The sequence below is a fragment of the Galeopterus variegatus genome, unplaced genomic scaffold (genome assembly GCF_000696425.1).
Source record: "Galeopterus variegatus unplaced genomic scaffold, G_variegatus-3.0.2 Scaffold73, whole genome shotgun sequence".
Lineage (NCBI taxonomy): Eukaryota > Metazoa > Chordata > Mammalia > Dermoptera > Cynocephalidae > Galeopterus > Galeopterus variegatus.
This window is the reverse complement of record NW_007726184.1, coordinates 675,987-695,302: the sequence shown is the minus strand read 5'-3', so window position 1 is coordinate 695,302 and position 19,316 is coordinate 675,987. Positions and strand designations below refer to the sequence as shown.

General features: G+C 42.0%; 1 protein-coding gene across 1 annotated transcript in view; it reads left to right on the top strand.

Moving 5' to 3' along the window:
• Positions 1 to 810: 810 nt before the first annotated feature.
• The window catches only part of CECR2 (cat eye syndrome chromosome region, candidate 2), a 32,807-nt gene continuing 14,301 nt past the window's right edge, over positions 811 to 19,316 (top strand). Inside the window, exons 1-5 of the mRNA XM_008578251.1 lie at positions 811 to 909; positions 1,851 to 1,952; positions 6,080 to 6,129; positions 6,815 to 6,984; positions 12,393 to 12,476. Coding sequence (XP_008576473.1) covers positions 854 to 909; positions 1,851 to 1,952; positions 6,080 to 6,129; positions 6,815 to 6,984; positions 12,393 to 12,476 — 462 coding nt within the window. The 5' untranslated portion in view covers positions 811 to 853. The remainder of the gene's footprint in view (positions 910 to 1,850; positions 1,953 to 6,079; positions 6,130 to 6,814; positions 6,985 to 12,392; positions 12,477 to 19,316) is intronic.

Here is a 19,316-nt window from a genome sequence, read left to right as displayed (position 1 = left end):
AATATTGATTGAAAACTCCAAGGACTTGAAACCATATATGCTAGTGGAGTTCATTCTCTATACAAATTACAAAAAAATTGTTTGAGAAGGAAGATGTGGGTATCTCTTCCCCTTATTCTGTTGCCATTGTCTATTATAGAAGTATATCGTAGAGGGAGGGTGTGGGTTATTGCTTTCATTCATGGAGAGTTCAGTTTCTAATCCTGTTCAGTCATAAATGATTGATTAAATGTATTGATGACTTCTCAGTTCAGCTCCACACATGAACATGTTAGATTTGTGTGGTTTAGTGATTTAGTGCAGTTTTTGGTAAGGACTCAAGGACTTACCAAAGTGGGAAGGCCCTGGGGTGAATTGGGGGCTGTGTTGCTGGATCTCAGCTGGAATAAGAGGTTGCTGTAGCTTATGGCAGAGCTGTGATAGACGGTCACCAGGGGCAAAGCTTCCACAACATCTGAGTCTACTCTGTTGTAATTATCTTTTTCTTCACGTTTTCACACATAAAATAATAGTAACTAAATGAAATATATGAAATGTTCATCAGGATTCCTTTTGTTTTCTCTTTTGTGTTAAAATGGGCCGTGGTGGGGTAGGGAGCACTTGAGATATTTCCATATCTTTTTCTTGAAAGAAGGTACCACCTTCCCATTCTGTCTGGTTCATATACCCTGATTGAAGACTACATAAGATACTTGGGCATTTTTAAATGTGAGGCATGTCTGAGTATAAATTTTGAATCTTCATTTTAGTTTTCTCCTGTTCTACCTAGGGTCTGGATGCAGACAGTCTCCGCGTGGAGCCACTGGGGGAGGACAATTCTGGAGCACTCTATTGGTATTTTTATGGAACACGAATGTACAAAGAGGACCCGGTACAAGCAAAATCCAATGGAGAACTCTCTTTGAGCAGGTATATTCTTTAATGTCAGGACTGTGAAAGCATAGCTATTATATAAAAATGTCATTAAAATTAAATGCATCAGAATTCTACAGCACAAATTATTTCTAATGAAAATTGAAGGAATGAAGGAAGGAGTCAGCTAATGAAGGAATCAGCTGTGTCAGCATGCCTGCAAAGAAGTGGCAAGGAATTATTTCATACAAAAATAAAAAGGAATTAATCTATAGCCTCTATTACCAGAGTGAGGAAAGATACTGTGTTTTTGGTGTACATTCTTGATGTAAGGTTTCTGAGGTGACTACCCCTACCGCAGACTATTGTATACAGCAAGTTTCTTTTCAGAAGTACAATCGTATCATTGAAACAGTTTTATCTTTTATAGTCAGTCCTTGAGAACGTCTTTATACTACTAGAATTGAGATCAGCTTTATGAACCTTAGGCTCCATGAGTGTAGAACCAGAGGACCTTACATGATGCCTGAAACATAAGCCGGACTAAGTGCTTTCTAAATGAGGGGGAGGCCACATTCCCGTAACACCCAAGAATGATGTTAACCTTTGTTTTATTTAGATTTTCTTATTGCGAGGAGCACTGCTCACTATTAGGAAGGTGGTAGATCTTACTCATAATTTAATTTTGCAAAATGTCAGTTTTCCTTGGTTCCTCATTCTAACGATGGAAGACTAGCAGTCAGTCTGCACTTTCCCCATGACGGCTACATTAATATCCATTTTGGTAATAACTTCATGGCCAGAAATACTATAATTACTAATTTAGAGGGAAGGGATGGGCAGCATACAGTAAGTACAGGGATCGAACCCTGGACCTTGGTGTTGTCAGCACCACGCGCTAACCAACTGAGCTCACCGGCCAGCCTATAATCACCAATTTAAGAATCATATATCAGTGCTATGCCAGAACATTTCTATTTAATAATACTATTTCTCAGGGAAAGTGAAGGACAAAAAAATGTCTCAAGTGTTCCTGGAAAAACAGGAAAAAGGAGAGGAAGACCCCCAAAACGGAGGAAACTACAGGAGATCATGGTGAGGTGAGAAAGCCTTGTCAGTCTGTAGTCTTAGGCCGTCGTGCTGGGCCCTGACTTCCTTGTCCCTTCATCGTGACTTGCATGCACATCGTGGGAAGGACATAGACTCAGGCTGTGGGGACCTGGATCAGGGTCCTCCTCAAATCAAGTGTGCACTAGGAATCAGAAAGCCCTCACTGCCAGCTACCCACCACCTCTAAGCGTGCTCTTTCCTGGACCGTGGTTACCTTTCTAATGAAGCTTAAATTGAACAAGACGATGGATGAGAGTGTAACACACTGAAGCCAGGCACAACCATAGTAAGTGTCCAGCGTGCGTTGACTTACAGAATGTGTCACCCTACACACTGTTTCCCACAGGAGGATGGAGCAAGTTACTTCTGCGGTTGAGCGTTTTAATAGAATTGTATGTCATATTGGAGTTAGAAGTTAATTCTTTCCCATTAGGAAGAATTCACTCATTAACATGCCAAAACATGCTTTATTTTGTGTAGAATGCAATCTACAAAAAAGAAAAAGTAAAATCTTACCTTTTTTTGTTCTTTTATATTTAATTTTAGGGAAAAAAGATTCTGTTATATTTGGGAAATTTCCATTAATACGTCATTGTCTTTTAGGATATGCCACCATGTGAATCTTGATATAAGGGTCTGACTTGTCCTGTATAAACACACACTTCTCCTTACTATTATTATAAATCTATGGAAGTGAGGCCATGTTCTTAAAAATTATAACACCACCAAACAGATGCTTTTCTCTAAATGCTTCTATTAGACTGTACTTCACTGTGTTGCTTTTTTTTTTCTCTTTTTGGTGACGGGCCAGTAAGGGGATCCCAGCCCTTGACCTTGTTGTTACCAGCACCACACTCTAACCAAGAGAACCAACCAGCCAGCCAGCCTGAGTTGCTTTTTAACCACTAAGAAATATTTCTAGGAAATAAGTTTATGAGTATATCGGTCAGAATTTTTTTTTTTTTTTAACTCAATGGGCATTCCACTTAACTATCCAGAAATCTGACTACTACAGATTGCAGCTGTCTATTTCCTCCTTACAACTGTGTGAGAAATGCCCTATAATCACTTGTGTTGCGTGAACACATCTGTTTCTGCATTTTGTTAGAGGTGCACATGTTCTTCTGTCTTCAGAAGCTGTTTTATATTTACCTCCATTTCCCTGTAACTACCAGGAATGTGGTCTCCCTTCCACGAGGACACGTGGACTGTGCTGCCCTCTAATGTTGCTTTCGTTCCTTCAGTGCTGTGCATCTGAGGCCGTGTTCAAGATTGTATTTTTTATTAGCATATTCATTGTTACACATCATACTTACTCCTTTTGCCCCTTCTCCCTTCCCGTCCTTCCTCCTCCCTCCCTCTCCCCACCTCTAATAACCATAGATCTGTTCTCCCATCTGATAGATTAACTGTTCCTCGGTTGGTTTGTTGCCTGCATGATCTGTCCAGTACTGAGACAGGCGTGATCAAGTCCTCCCCTATTATTGGAAATCAGATACTTCTTCTGTTACTCTGGAGTGTGCTTTGTAGAGAGAGAGGACCTTTTTTTTTTTGGTCTCTGCTGGTGCCTCTCCTTGTGTCAATGCAGTTGAGAGTCTGGCGTGCCATCTGCACGGTGGCTGTGACTGGTGTAGAGACTAGCCGCTTTTGCGGCAGCCACAGCAACTGTGGTGGTGTTGAGGGCTACCCCATGTGAAAATGCTGGTTTTGGTGTGCTGTTTACCTGGGTTCAGCTTTGCCTGGCTGCACACCTCAGGACCTTAGCGGGGCCCTGGGGCGGTGGCGGCAGCTTGCCTAATTGCTGCTGGGTTTGGTTTCCCCTGGTTCTGTACTTCATTCTAAGATGCTGTTGTGGAGTAGTTGGGAAGAAAGAGAAGGGAAGGGGGAGGGGAAATAGGGTGGGAAGAGGGGGAAGGATGGGGAGCATGATCGAGGCCCATGGCCCTCCCCCCACCCCCCATTCCAGCAGGGGAGACCAGGGGCTATCAGAGGTGGCTCGGTCATCACTAGGCTGGTTGCAGATGTCTGGGGTGCATGGCTGAGGCCGTCGGCCCCCCCATGACCTCAGCTTGGGAGCCTGGGGCACTTATGCGGCAGCTGAGTGGTTGTTGCTGGGCTGGTTGGGGATGGAGGGGGCTGAGGCCCTTGGCCCTCACCCTTTTCCCCCTCCCTGGCTTGGGATCCCAGGGGGCTTCCAGTCCTTCTAGGTTTTACAGGTGTTCTTTAGTGGTGTTAGACCCTACTAGTTAATATCAAACTTTGATCTGTGGGGTTTTTGTTTTTCTTTCAGTTCTGTGTTGGGCTATTCGCTACCCCCATCACTTAAACTGCACTGAAACTAATTTTTTTGTCCTTTGCTTACTTCTAAAATGGAGGAACTTCCTGTGGGGACCAGCACTTGAGCCCTATGGTTGAACTAAATGGCTGCTTTGCTGCTGGTTCCCTGGGGAAGGCTTTTTGTGCAGCTCAAGTTTCAGTGGTCGACCTTGTAAGCACTTCCGGGTCTTGGGAGGTCCAGGACACCTGGGTTGTGTGGAAACTCTGGTCTGGGCCTGAGTCTTTTCAGCAAACTACATCCCCTGCAGTTCTGTATTCCTGGCCAGTCTCCTCTGAGTGGTCCTATGCTGATTGGGGGCAGATCAGATCACTAAACACCTCCCATGGGGTGGGCCCTGCACTGGTCCCTTGCAATGACTCACCGGCCTCTGAGTGGCTCCCTTTTTTTAGTTGTTGTGGCTCCTTGCTCCTGTGTGGGTCCATGGGAACCCTATTAGTGGTCTTGCTGGCCTGGGGGACACCAAGACCCTCTTCTCCCCTGCCACCTCCAAACAGCTTCCACTGAAAGGCACAGCTGCAGCTTTTGTCAGCTCCTGCTCCGTGCACTCACCAGGGCCAGCCTTGAAGCAGCCGGGGCTCAAAATGATAGCAGTGGTCCTGTCTTTCTATCCTCATGGCTTCTCCCACCTTCATGCACTCCATAGGTCTCTCCTCCTCTTCCCCTGAGCCCTAGCGGCTCCAGCTTGGCTGTCATTGCTTTTTAATAGTTGTAAATTGGTTAATTGTGGGAGAGTGTGATGTTGGGGGCTGTCTATTCGCCATCTTGACTGGAAGCCTAAAATCATATTTTTAAATTAAATAAAATTTAAAATTCAGTTCTTTGGTCACACTAGCCACAATTCAAGCTGCATGTGGCTTATGGCTACCATACTGGACAGCAGCAATATAGAACCTTTTCATCGTCACAGAAAGTTGTATTGAACAGTACGGCTTCAGATATTTGAAAACGAACCAAAAATCCAGTGTTTCCTTTTCATTTCAGGGATGTAAACAACAATGATATTTAACAATATTGTGCTGAGCACTTTTGCATTTTGTAACTTAATCCCAGCATCCCTGTGAGGTAGGCACTATTATTAGCCCCATTTCACAGGAAAGTTAATGAACTTTCCAGAAGTCATGTGGTAAGTGGCAAACATTGAATAGAGGCAGTTCAACTTCAGAATAGACATTCCTCCACCCTCCCACCTCCTGCCCCCTTTTTTGGCAGCTGGCCAGTACAAGGATCAAACCCCGGACCTTGCTGTTTCACACCGTACTCTCACCAACTCAGCTAACTGGCTGGCCCTCCGTTTTTAACCTCTACTTTATACAAGCATACTTCAAAAAGTTTATGGAAAGATTCATATTTGAATTTTGTCTTTCCACAGATTTTTTAAGTACCCTCATATAAATTTAAGTTAATACCTGTCTTCAGTGTATCCCTAAATCAGGGAGGAGGACATTAGAATCTCTACAGTTCTCTTTCTTAGCATTTAACTGGTAACACTTCATTCATCTGTTTGATTTCCAAAAAGTTGTCTGAGTTAATAATTTCCTGTGTGTCCATGTTCTTACCATACTACTGGGTTCCTATATGGCAGGACTTTCCCTCTATACTGACAAGCCTACGTGCTAGTGTTCCTTATTCCATAGAATTTTCTTCTAATCTCGCCCCCTTGTCTCTCTCACACACACAGACTTTAGCATTGAGTTAACTGGGTCTCCCTTCTGGGGGAAGCACAAAACAATTTTGGACGTGTCTTTGTTTTAATTGGTGCCTCCTTTTCCTGTGTTTCAGTGAAAAGCAGGAAGAAAACTCCTTGGCATCTGAGCCACAGACAAGAAATGGTAATGATCTTTGCTGGAGTTTAGAAAGGATTAAGTAAACATGATTCATTTACATTACGATGGTGACTCTCTTTTTCCAGAGTCATGCAAAGTAGTTAAGGTTATTACAGCAGTCTCTGACGAGCCTTCCTGCGCTTCTTCAGCCCTCTCTTGCTCAGACTTTGTCCTGTGCCCATCTTTCCATCTGACGGACCACTTGAGATCAGGACTGGTGCCTTGCTAACTGGGCGCAGTGTAATAGACACCCAAACATTTGGACAAATTAGCAGCATCTCAGCTATCTTTTTAATGTCAACGCTTTGTGACATGATGGTTTCCTTATGGGTTTAGTACATACCGGCTTTCTACCTAAATTCACTCTGTAATCCATATAGCACAAATTTGGGGGGAAATACCATTTTACAGTATTACAATGTAAATTCACAGAGGTTAAAACTCAAAATCATTTTCATATAAAAATGTATTTAAACATTTCAAGTATGTTAAAATCTATCTTGTTAAAGTCACATTAGTTACATTTGTATTGTCTTTAGGCATTCCTTTAGTTGTAAACGATGACAGTAACAGGAAAAATCAGTCAACCTTAAGAAAGTCATAGGTCTCATTTTTTTCTGACTCCCTAAGAAATGAAATTGAGAACAAATAGGAAAAAAGGTTCTAGTGAGTCCGTCCCTTTCTTTTCTAGGATCTCAAGGGCCAGGCCAAGGCACTTGGTGGCTCCTCTGCCAAACAGAAGAAGAATGGAGGCAGGTCACCGAGAGTTTCCGAGAGAGGACCTCCCTTCGAGAACGGCAGCTCTACAAGCTGCTCAGTGAGGACTTCCTGCCTGAGATCTGCAACATGATTGCCCAGAAGGTATGCAAACACCGATGCGTACGGGTCCTTCCCTCCATGTTGGGGGCGATGCTATGTTACTTAAGGATTATTAATTTGAACCGTTGAATACATTTCACTGTCCTTTAAGTGGCACAGGCTTTCATCCTCTCTGAACTGGAGTGTAAAAGGGGCCTCTCAGAAGAAGAGAACAAATCTATGGTTTCTAGAAGTGGGAAAGTGGGAGGGAGAGGCGGTTAGGGAGAAATTGAGGGGCACAAAGAATAATTATGATTTGTAATAATGAACATGCTAATAATAATGATATTCACAAATACTGATAGTCAACACTGTACCCCAAAATATGTATAATCAGTTATGCTTCAATGTAATAAATAAGAAAATAAAATGGTACCTCATGCCACTCTCCATCTCTCTGGGTCGTGTAATGTTCTCTGTTCCTCAAGAAGTCCTCAGTGAACACCACCCTCCAATGCTTTTGCAGTCGGGAACCAACTTTCCTTCCTCTATAGCACTCCTGCGGAAACAGTCCTGGAGCCCGCAGGTGTGCCTCATGTCACACTGTACGTACTTCTGTATATATGCTTTTTTAAAAAATGATCTTATGGGTCTGTCTCTCCCCCTAAGCAGAAAACCTTGATGAGCATTTGTCTTTGTAGCTCTCCTGCCCGTTCTCTACCAGGCTCCACCTGAGCTGTCTGCGCCTCTTCTCCAACTTCAGGGCAAGTTGTTTCATAAACCATATGCTTTCTATTTTCATGCATATACACCCTAATTCATGGCGTTTTAAAATATCTTTCCTATTTGAATACTACTCTCTCAAAAGTCCAAATTAAAAATCAGTATCTCCTTGAACTGTCCTGGTTTCTCCCAGTTTCAGAATTTCCTTTCCTAACATGTTTCCTTATGCCTTAGGTTATTTTTATTGTGAGGTCAAGCTTCTTTAGCTCAAGGGTCATGTCTTACTCTTTTTAACCCCCGCAGCACCTAATGTAATGCCTTTTTCTTTGGTGGATTCTTGATAATCATTCAGTTTGCATATTCCATTTTAATAATGCTTATATTTCTGATTATTAATACATGTTAATAGAAGGCCAGAAATATTTAACCACCTGCCAATGAAAAGTGAATTGAAAGTATTTATAAATTATCGCTGTAACACCTACAGGGAAGTACAAAATGTCCAATATATTACAGTTTGTTGTGGATCCTATGATGTTTCTAACCCTTAAGCAGGTTGATGCTTTAGGGAAAGTTCTAGAAATTCACCTTTCTCTAATAGCAGAAACTTATAAATGGTGCTTTAAGAACTGAGATGTCGTTGATGATCAAGGAAAAGTTGCATTTTCCCATTAGTGTACTTAACTAAACGTAATTATAAGCAATTTTTGTGATCTGCAACCCACTGTAACAGTTTTTCCAGGGATTGAAATACATCATCTAATTTTCTTAAAGTAACTGTGATATAAAGAGATATTTTATGACTTTGCATGACCTTGTATATGACTTTGCATGACCTTGTATATGACTTTCTTGATGTGACCAATGACGGCACCTTAAATCATTTAAAAGGAGTCTTCACAAAGTTCATGGGAAGATTGTATTACCTTTTAATTCTATTTTCCTCAAGTTTTTTGAAGTACCCTCGTGTAAGTCATGTAACTAATTAGATTAAACCTTTCTCTTATAATTTCTGCCTTTTTACTGAAATATTCAACCTAAGATTTGAGGGTATAACAGTAGTAAGGGGGAAAAAACTAACAGACATAAAAATGATGGCTTTGATAAAAATTTTCAAGAGTCAGTTCTTTTCAAGAGGAGAAAAAATTAAAATACGATAAACCTTAAATGTAATTTTTAAGAACCATGAAATTAGAAACCAAGAAAAAAAATAATAGATATGATATTTTGAAAACTTATAATATGCCCTAAATTTGAAAGCTTCAGTGAAGTAGAATGTTAACCAGAAAAAAAGGAATCTAAATTGTGAAGTAGAAAATCTCAGCAGACCAGAACTTAGGAGAGAAGCGTTTCACAAAAGGATCCCACCAAAAGCCCCAGAATCTGTTGGATTTATTCACAAGTCTTCAAGGAAAAGATAATTTCCAGACATTTCAAAAATGAAAAAAATGGGAAGCTACCCCATTCATTCAGACAGATACTTTGATCCCCATTTGTGATAAGTTTAAACATACTCTCCTCATTCAGTAATGTATGTCAAGTTTTTAATATTAACAGGTATAAAAGCTGTGTCTTTACCAGAAGCGTAGTGCATCATAACCCATCGGGGTTAGTCTGAGGCTCTGATTCTGGTAATATTGTTTTGGAAGTCTTGTCCAGTGTAATATAACAAAGAAGAATAATAGAATGTAAATTTTAGAATGTTTGCCTGGAGGACTATAAATCCTATTAAAGTCTATTATTTAGAGTTTAGTTACAGTGCTGGGCTCTCTGCCCCAGAAGCACCTGGAATGCTTATTAAAAACTCAGATCTTGGGCCGGCCTGGTGGCGCACTCAGTAGAGTGCGGCACTTGGGAGCGCGGCGGTGCTCCCGCCGAGGGTTCGGATCCCATATAGAGACCAGTCCGCTCACTGGTTGAGCGTGGTGTGGGCGCGACACCAAGGGTTGCGATCCCATTGCCGGTCACGAAAAAAAGACAAAAAGGAAAAAAAAAAAACTCAGATCTCTACCACTGCACTATTTCCAATCCCCATCATAATTGTTAGAGGTCATTGTGTGAACTGAAACTTAAAAGTTACTGAAAATAAACCCCAGTTGCAGTAGCAACAAAACAAATTTTCAGTGATTCTGACTAGAGTTGTGCATAGTCTATAACAAAGTCTGCGAAACAATTAGTAGATATATATTTTTAAAGTCTCTTAAAGTGTTAAGGCCTGTTTGTTCCTGAAAAGAAAGCGTAAATATAGATCACAATATTCACCAAGATAAATCAAAATTTATTATAACCAGGGCCAGCCCGGTGGCGCACTGGAGAGTGTGCCGCTTGGGAGCGCGGCGGAGCTCCCGCCGAGGGATCAGATCCCATGTGGAGACCAGTTCCCGCTCACTGGCTGAGCGCGGTGCAGGCGCAACACCGAGGGTTGCGATCCTGTTGCTGGTCCCCGGTACGGGCGCGACACCGAGGGTTGTGATCCCGTTACCGGTCAGTAAAAAAGACAAAAAGGAAAGAAAAAAAAGAAATAAAGTGATTGAAATATATACTTTTTAAAAATTCCTTGCTTTGTCTATGTTAACCTGCCACTACCCAGCCCAATTGCATCAACGAAGAAGGATTTTGTTCTAAAAATGAAATGTGAAAATTGAAAATCAGTAGAAAAAAGTGTGATGCTCACAAATAGACGCTGTTACGTATTAAAATATAGTACATAAAGGAGGCACAAAAATCTGGGCAGTGGAGAAAGGGGTAATGTGGGAAGTGGGAGTGGTATGAGCTTTTCTTTCCAGCTTATTTGAATTATGGTGCAGCACTGTCTAGCTGTCCTTTGGATAAGGTACTAGATATCTCTGAGTCTGTTATTAGTAAAATGAAATGCCAGTACTTTACAGAAGTTTCTGTGGGAATTTAAAGAACCCGAGTCATCGTGAATTTAAAGAACCCGAGTCATCGTAGTCAGCATGGTACTTAGCAGCCAGGAGGCACTTGGTCCCCTTCATTGTTTATGGTGGTGGGTGATTGAGAGAAAGCTTGGTGGGAAACTGTCAGCATTTTTAAGTAAAATAAGTTCAGAAAGAGAGGAGATTTGGTACACGTTTGGTGGTAAGGTAGCCCTCTGAACTTTCCAATAAGAAAAAAATCAGAAGGTAAGGCCTGCTGTGACCATATAAAAGTGAAACTTTTTGAAGTAAAAGGGGATGTAGACTACTGAAAGTGTTTATTGCTAGTATTACAGAAAGTAACATTTAGTCAGCTTGTAAACCTTAGATTTTTAACAAATAATTGACTAAGGGTGTAGATACTAACGCAAAAGGTGATAGTAACATTTTCAGGGAAATACGTTCACCCTTTGTGTCAAGAATAGCATGTTGCTCGTTAGTAACTTATCTGATTTGGCAAAATCGGAGTGACGCTGGTATCGGCTTCTTTTACTACTAACATAGTAAACTGGCACAGTCCCCTTGGAAGACTGTGTCATGGTAAGTTTTTAGCAGTTGTTTAAAGTCAGAGAGATCTTCCTTTTAGGGTCTTGAAGCTTATAAAGGAGTTGCTTGTAGGCATTTTTGAGGAAACTGCTAGGGTAGCTTTTGGGGAACAGCACCTGGAGAGGGTCAGCACCCCCTGAGGGACCTGGGACTGCATTTGCACGGGGCTTCGTCATTCTCTGTCTGGAAATGGAAAAGCCTCCTCAAGCTGCTGGCTCATCACGCCGCCACTGTTACTCTGCAGTATGTTCAAGTCGCAGAAGCCACCCCTTGTCACTAAGTTTCTTCCATTTCCTTTGATTCTTTACCTTATTGATTCTTTACCTTAAGAAGTCTCAAGAATTTGTATTAAGTGGTGCCAGAACCCAACCGAGATAATACTGATTTTTGATGCTGAAGCTGTAGAAGTCCCACGGTCTTCACTGAAGGCCGTGCTCACCCCCTTTAACAGTGTGTTGTGATTGTTGAAGCTGTGGGGCTCATTCCACAAAACCTTGGCCTTCAAAGTAATTACCTAAATTTAGATAGTTCTTGTAACTCCTTCTTTGAAGTTTCCTGCAGCAGTTACCTCAGGCCTATTGCATCTCTTCAGGCTCGACTCCTCGCCCTGAGTCTCTTCCCACCCTGAGCAGCTGCTCTCTCCTCATCACTGACCCTGAACCGCCACCCAAGGGCAGCTCTGCCCCCAGCTGTTCACTGGGGCTCTTTCAGAGCCATTTCCTTCAGCTGAAGGTGACAAAACACGGCTTTCCCTTAATAATTTGGAAAAAAAAGAAAAATTTAAAAAAAAAGTTTAAACAGTTAAGAGAGTTTCTTGCCAGTGACAAAGATTGTCAAAGGAGAGGGCCGGCCCGGTGGCGCACTCGGTAGAGTGCGGTGGCGCTCCCGCTCCCGCCGAGGGTTCGGATCCTATATAGAGACCAGTCCGCTCACTGGTTGAGCGCGGTGCGGGCGCGACACCGAGGGTTGCGATCCCGTTGCCGGTCACGAAAAAAGACAAAAAGGAAAAAAAAAAAAAAGATTGTCAAAGGAGACACTTGGTTTTCTGTGTTATTGTTTTTGTTGTTTTAAAGGAACAAGCCGGCTTGGTAACTTGCACGGCTGAGTAGTTGCTCGTCTGATTTCCTGAGGATGCCTTTGGCTCTCCGTCTTAGATAAACCCTTACCTGTGTGCCTTCATGGCCTCTCCTACTAGCAGCAGTGGTAGCAGCAGCCGAGAACACCCTAATCTATCTTTTCCTTTCTTTTCCTCGCCTGTAACTATAGGGAAAACATCCACAGCACACAGGGGCACAGTTGCAACCTAGGTGGATGTCTGACCACCTGTCCCTCAAACCTGTCAGGCAAGAGGTGAGCATGTGAGAGTAGGGGGAGGAGTTTTAGGTGTTCAGAGATGACAGTTCCATTTTATTTCTTGTACTTTTATTCCTCCATTATTTTCCTTTATCTCATTCTTCCCTAAGTCTCAAACTTTTATTGAGCATTTATACGTAAAACATATTTCTAGAAAGAGAAGGAATTATAGAAATAAGACATGAGGTTGCACTCACTTGGATCTTAAAATTTCCTGGGTTCATGGGCACATTCATATTTAATGGAAATGAGAATAAATATTATAACAGGTTATGTGTAATAGAAGTTCATGAATGCAAAAATGGAAGGAATTAGGGCTGGGCAAGGAAAGGGTAATCGGGGCAGACAGATCAGTATTTGACCTGAGCCTGTGGGGTGGCTGAGATTTGGGTGGTGCACGGTGGGGTGGAGGTGCTGGGTAGAGGGCATTGCACACTGCAGGAGTAATATAAACAGAAGTACAGAGGCAGGAAAGCGTCCAGCGTGGTCGAAGAACAGTGTATGTTTGGTGTAGCTGGCATATAAGATAGGTGGTAAGACGTAGTGGCTGAAGATGCCGCAGGGGCCAGGTGTTGGAGTCCTCTCGCATACTTACTATCTTCAGTAGGAGAGGAGCTTATGTCGTTAGATCTTTGTTTTAGGAGGACACCTCTCTGGTCACCCCCTGGCAGATGCTTTTGTAAGGGAAAACTGGAAGGTGAGACTGAGCAGTACTTCCAGCAAGAGGTAGCAGTGGAACCCCTGTTTCTGGAGATGTAGGTGTGCAATGGAGGAGGAGAAGACCTTGCAGGGGAGCAGTTTTCAGTAGAGAATGGCAGGTATGGAGTGAATACGAGGTGAGTTTTTATTGACCACGACGTTGCCTGTCCTTTTAAGAAGTATGACAACAAAAGAAAACAAATAGTGAAAAAGAGAAAGTGAGCAGAGCTTGTGGTGGGTTCCTGTTTTGTTTCATTTTTAATTGGAGGTATCGCAATGACCTTAAAAATGTCCATGAATGAGAAGGAAAATGGATATAGCTGGCTCTCTGGTAAAACAGTGTTTGGGAAGCGAGCCTTCTCCACGGAGGGGGTTGCTCACGTTCCTCCTAAGGAGAGGAAAAGAGGGTTCAAGACAGAGATCTTTTGGAGGGTGGGAAAATGTTTAGGAATTCACATTTTGTCACGTGAGGAAAATAAGGCGTCAGGTGGGAGTGCGAGATCCAACATCAGGTGAAGAAAGAATGTTTGGGGCAACAACTAGGTATTAATGAAAGGGTTTTCCAGGCAGCATCCAGGAGCCAACTATGTTTGTGTATTTTCATTTTGTAACGTAGCTTAGAGCAGTTAAACGGCTGTCAAGCATCACACCGTTGGAAGGGACAGAGTGGGTATTTGTTTTTATTGAGATTGAAAAATTGTGAGAGCAAGGTGAGTCCTAGGAAACCCAGCATGTTGATCAGGACACGTTCAGTCGAGGAGTCACGTAGGAGAGTGGAGTGAAGGAGCAGGGAGGAGAGGCAGCCTCGGCCCTCGGCCCTCTGCCCGTGAGGCTGCAGGACTGCGCTGCGCTCTGCCCGCCGCCGCCCTCTGCGCTGCCGCCGCTGCTGCTGCTGCTGCTGCTGGTGTGCGGCTCTTAGCTCAGGAGGCTTTTCTCCATTGTCTGCCGGTCTAACTGCGTCCTGTCAAGGATCCAGTCCAGTGCTGGCCAGTTCTCATGTTCTCTCTTTTTAACCATCTTTAACCTATTAGCACTACGTTTCGTTGACCGTTTAAACAGTTAAGCAGTCGTACAAAGTTGTACCTTAGGAGACAGTAGTATTACTCCGAGACCATGTCTTTGATTGGCCTGTGACGTTAAAGAACCTTCTTTTTGCTTTGCAGTAATATTTTCATAGCTCTTAAACTGAAGTGATAACATGCTGGTGTATTACTCAGATCTTGTCATTAACTAAACATAGTTAGTTAATGGTTTGACTCATGCTTTGAGTCCTGAAAAGGGAAAAGCTAATTTGTAAATTTTTATTTGTTTTACTATATTTTGATTTAGACTTTATGTCTTTTTCCAGGTTATACATGTGTTCTTGCCAGGGGATAAACTGCGCAGCATTTAGTTATCTTTGGGTTGGCAATTCTGTAAGGACCGATTCCCAGCTCCCCTGTCTCCTCTCCCCCAGGTGTCATTAGTTTTGGCGTGGCCTTTGGTGACTGGTATCCAGCCATAGCTCTCAGTCTCAAAGCTCATCTTGCCCTGTTGGGTTCTCTGCACTTTCTCTATTACCTTGACAGTCAACACCTCCTTGAAAGCTCCCTTTCCTGTTTCCTGTTCACTGCCCTGGGCAGTCCTTAATGTCCTAATTGACAGTTCAGCTTGCATAGTAACCTGAATATGACTGAAAGGTTCTTTACTGTTGCAAGCAAAACTTTAGCATCAAACACTAAAATTTCTTGTTATTCTTGGAGCAGTGTCTTTTGTTATTGTTCTGCTCTTTAGTTCAAGATACAGGAAACCAAGATATTATAGAGATTTTTAAAATATCTGTTGTGATACCAGATATCCTGGAGAAAACCTTAGGTGTAGAGTTTTGTGCTTTTGTGTCAACAGCAGAAAATCCTCAGGCCTTTAAAGCATGCAGGCAGGGTTTCTGGCCTTTATTGGTCACCCAGGAGTTCAGTCTTACTGCCTAAAAAAGTCTTTTAATTGTGACTCCTGGGGAAAATATCAGTGTCTGCCTGAACTCCAGGATTAAGGCTGCAATTGTTACTTTTGTCAGGAGACTCTGGCCATTGTGGTTGCCAGGCTGCCGTTGGTGGTGGTGCAGTCTCAGATGTCCTGCCACAGCTGGGGAGGTGCCAGTGAGCCTGATGACCTGCTCTTGGGTGGGGGAGCTTGTAAGGGGAGTCGTGGGCACTGCTTAAAATAGCGATTTAAGAACCAGTTGAATAATCCTTTAGAGGGTTTCAAAGTGGTGTTCCTAATGACCTACTCATTAAAATCCCTGCGTGATTCTAGCAGGCCTCTTTCTGATCTACAAAGCATTCAAACACCAACCCCTATCCCATTTGCAACTGGCCCCTTTTAAGGAAAACAATTGCAATGTAAGACAGTATAAGTTTTTTATTAACTGTTTAGATTTTTTGTTTGGTTTTTGTCCATTTAGTTGTACTGTTTCTTTAGTAGTTAAAACACTACCAAAATAGTATTCAGATAGTGGGTCCTGGTCCTTAGTGATTTTTTCATTAGTGCTTGCTTTACCTTGCACTTGCATTGTGCTGAAAGTTAGCATGAAGTTTTAAAACACACTTGGTGTGCACAACATAGATTTCTTTCTTCCAGGTGTGTATGGTGTCATTTATGTAAGATAGTAAATGTTAAGAATTCACATCAGAATTTTAACCCATTATGATGCCAGAAAAAAGAGTGTAAGAAACATGAGACAAAGAGGTATCCACTGAGCAGAGGTGTCTCCATGTGACACTACAGTGCTGACAGGGTGGGGGAGATGCTGCGGGAAGTGACGTGAAAACAGGTGGGGTGAAAAATGGAGGGGTCAGAACAGCACGAGGGGGGCACAGCTGGGCAGAGGCAGCCAGGCAGAGGCCGTGCAGGTTCTCGGCCTTCTTACGTACTCCCTCAGCTTCAGTAGACGTTCGGGGAGCTCCGAGTTTGTATTGTAAAGAAGCTACAGACTCAAATTACTCAATGATTATAGCTTATGTGCTCAGCATAAAAATGTATTTAGAAAACAACTAGACATATCACGTATAATTCCATTTATGTGAAATGCCTGGAATAAATTAGAGACAGAAAGCAAATTGTTAGTTGCCAGGGGTCGGGATGGCATGGTTTTCTTTTGGAGTATTAAAATATTTTGGCTATAACAGTTAATAATACTGTATTAATATAATGTTAATGTAAGTGGTGGTTGCACAACATCATGAATGTACCAAATGTCGCTAAATCGTAAAGTACAATTTAATTTTGTTATGTGAATTTCACCTCTGTAAGGAAAGAAACAACTGTGTGGGGGTGATCTTTTAATTTTTTTTTTTTTTTAAAGATGACCGGTAAGGGGCTCTTAACCTTGACTTGGTGCTGTCAGTACCACACTCTCCCAAGTGAGCCACGGGCCAGCCCTTTTTACATATTTTCTTAATGAAGCAGAGCCAAGCCTCTAATTTAACAGAGTAGCAATCATTCTTCTGCTGCATTGTTACCAGATATTTTAAATTGCTTATCGATTTTTCAACACTTCACCCTTGAATTCCACATGTTCTAGAACCTTTTGATACTTGAACATATTTTAATTCTAGACTTTTAACAGGGATCACAAAGTGGAGGGAGTAAAAAGTTAATAAAAATTAGATTACTTTAGAACATGTAATACTAGTTGGTCTCTCCACTTTATTTGGGAAGGGGTAGTTCTGAGTCCACACAAATTTACATGTTCTTATAGGAAATTCAGAGATTAAATGTAGAAAGCTCTAGAAGACATGGTAATCCCACAATTCAGGAATCATTACTATTTACACTTCTGCGTATTTGCTTCGTGCCCTTTCTCTATTCACGTATTACAAAACTGGGATCACATTGAACGTTAGTTTGTGACCTTTGTGGTTTATCTATTCATGTTCCATTTGGTTTGTGGGAGAGCTATTAATTGATTTATAAGATGTGTTTACATATTAACAATAACAAATTGTCATACTTGTTGCCAAGAGAATTATAGTCTTAAGATTTATATAATTGACTTTTCCTTTTACCCTCTTCCATTGACTTAACACATGAAATACCCCTAAAGTGTGTTTACTAGCTTATTATGTCTTTAGTGATTGGCTGAAAGGGCAGCCTCACCTGCCCAGCAGAAGGCAGGAACACTCCTGGGGACCCAGGCAGGAGACACAGGGAGTCCCCAACCCAACAGAGGGCTTGAGCACACCACAAACACCACTTTCACACAGTGGTCCACCACAGCCACCGTACAGGTGGCCCGCTGCCCACTCTACCACAGTGACACAAGGAGAGTTGCAGCGGAGCCAAAAAAAGAGGAGGAAGTCTCTCTCCTCAGAGCCCACTGCAGAGTAACAGAAGCAGCAACGGGCCCACCACATGAGGAGAGACATCAATGCAGAGATACCAGCAATACAAAAAAAAAAAAATAAGAAAATATGACACCACCAAAGCAATACAAAAACTTCTCAAGTACCAGACCCCATAGAGCAAGAAACCCTTGAAAAGACTGAAAAGGAATTCTGAGCAACAATCTTAAGGAAACTCAGTGAAATACAAGAAGACTCAGACAACGACAAAACAAGAAAAAATATCCAGGATATCAAGGAGGAAATTTACAAGAGATTAATTAATAACCTTTAAAAAGAACGTAGCAGAACTCCTGGAACTGAAGGATTTATTCAGTGAAATAAAAAATGCAGCCAAGAGCTAAACAGCGGGTTACAGCAAGCAAAAGAAAATTTCCGATCTAGAAGACAGTCTTTTCAAAATAACCCAGGCACCCAAAAAAGGAAAAATCAATCCAAAAAAAATTGAAGAAAATCTAAGAGAGCTAGCAGAAAACCTTAAGCATCACATACATCAGAATCTTGGGTGTTCCAGAAGGGGAGGAGAAAGGAAAAGGCATTGAAAACCTAGTCAACAGAATAGTAATAGAAAACTTCCCAGGTGTAAGGAGAGATATGGACCCTCAGATTCAGGAAGCTCAAAGATCCCCAAACAGATTTGATCCAAAAAGATCTTCTCCAGGACACGTTATAGTCAAACTGGCAAAGCTCAAAGACAATTAGAGAATCCTAAAAGCAGCAAGAGAAAAGCATCAAGTCACCTATAAGAGAGCCCACGTCAGACTAACAGTGGATCTCTCGACAGAAACTCTACAGGCTGGAAGAAAATGGGATGATATACTCAAAATACTAAAAGAAGAAAACTGCCAGCAAAGAACACTATACGCAAGTAAGGCTCTCCTTCAGAAATGAAGGAGAAATAGGGTATTTCCCAGACAGACAAAAGCTGCGGGAGTTCACCACCACACGACCAGTCCTGCATCTGGAGTCTGAACAGTGATCTGGAATCACTACCACAAATGCACAAGAAAGAACAAAACCCACTGGCAGAACAAAAATGCAAATGAGAAAGAGAAAGAAATGCAAATTCTTGAAATGTTCCATATTAAAATCATAGAATTTGAATGGTAAAAAGGACGTTGAGAGGCATACTAACAAGGCAAGACCACTTCCAAATTCTGAGTCAAATGAGACTCTAAACTGGTTTTAAGAACCATAAATAAATAATATAAAATGTTAACCAAAAGCAGTTTCAGTGTTTAATAGTAGCTTGTATAAGGGGCAATCTGCATTTGTTTTTCCCTCCCACGTCAAGACCACTTGTACAACTTCTACATTATAAAACTTTGGAAAATTTATCAGATACCGTGATTCTTAGGTCTTCTACCTGCTCCAAAGTTCTGTTTAAAAAACTTCATCCAGGGCTGGTCCGTGGCGCACTCGGGAGAGTGCGGTGCTAACACCAAGGCCATGGATTCGGATCCCTATATAGGGATGGCCGGTTTGCTCACTAGGGAGAGTGTGGGGCTGACAACACCAGGTCAAGGGTTAAGATCCCCTTACCGGTCATCTTTTAAAAAAAAAAAAAAGAAAAGAAAGAAAGAAAGAAAACTTTACCTTTCTTGTAAGGTTTTAACCAAAATGGCATAATTAATATCTTTAATATCTGTGAGGGCAAAGTGAATTCTCCCTGTGTTGACACCAGCTTCATTTTTCTGCCTCTGCAAATTATATATGTTCTCTATTGCAAGTGACAGTTATTACTTCTTCAATAACAATT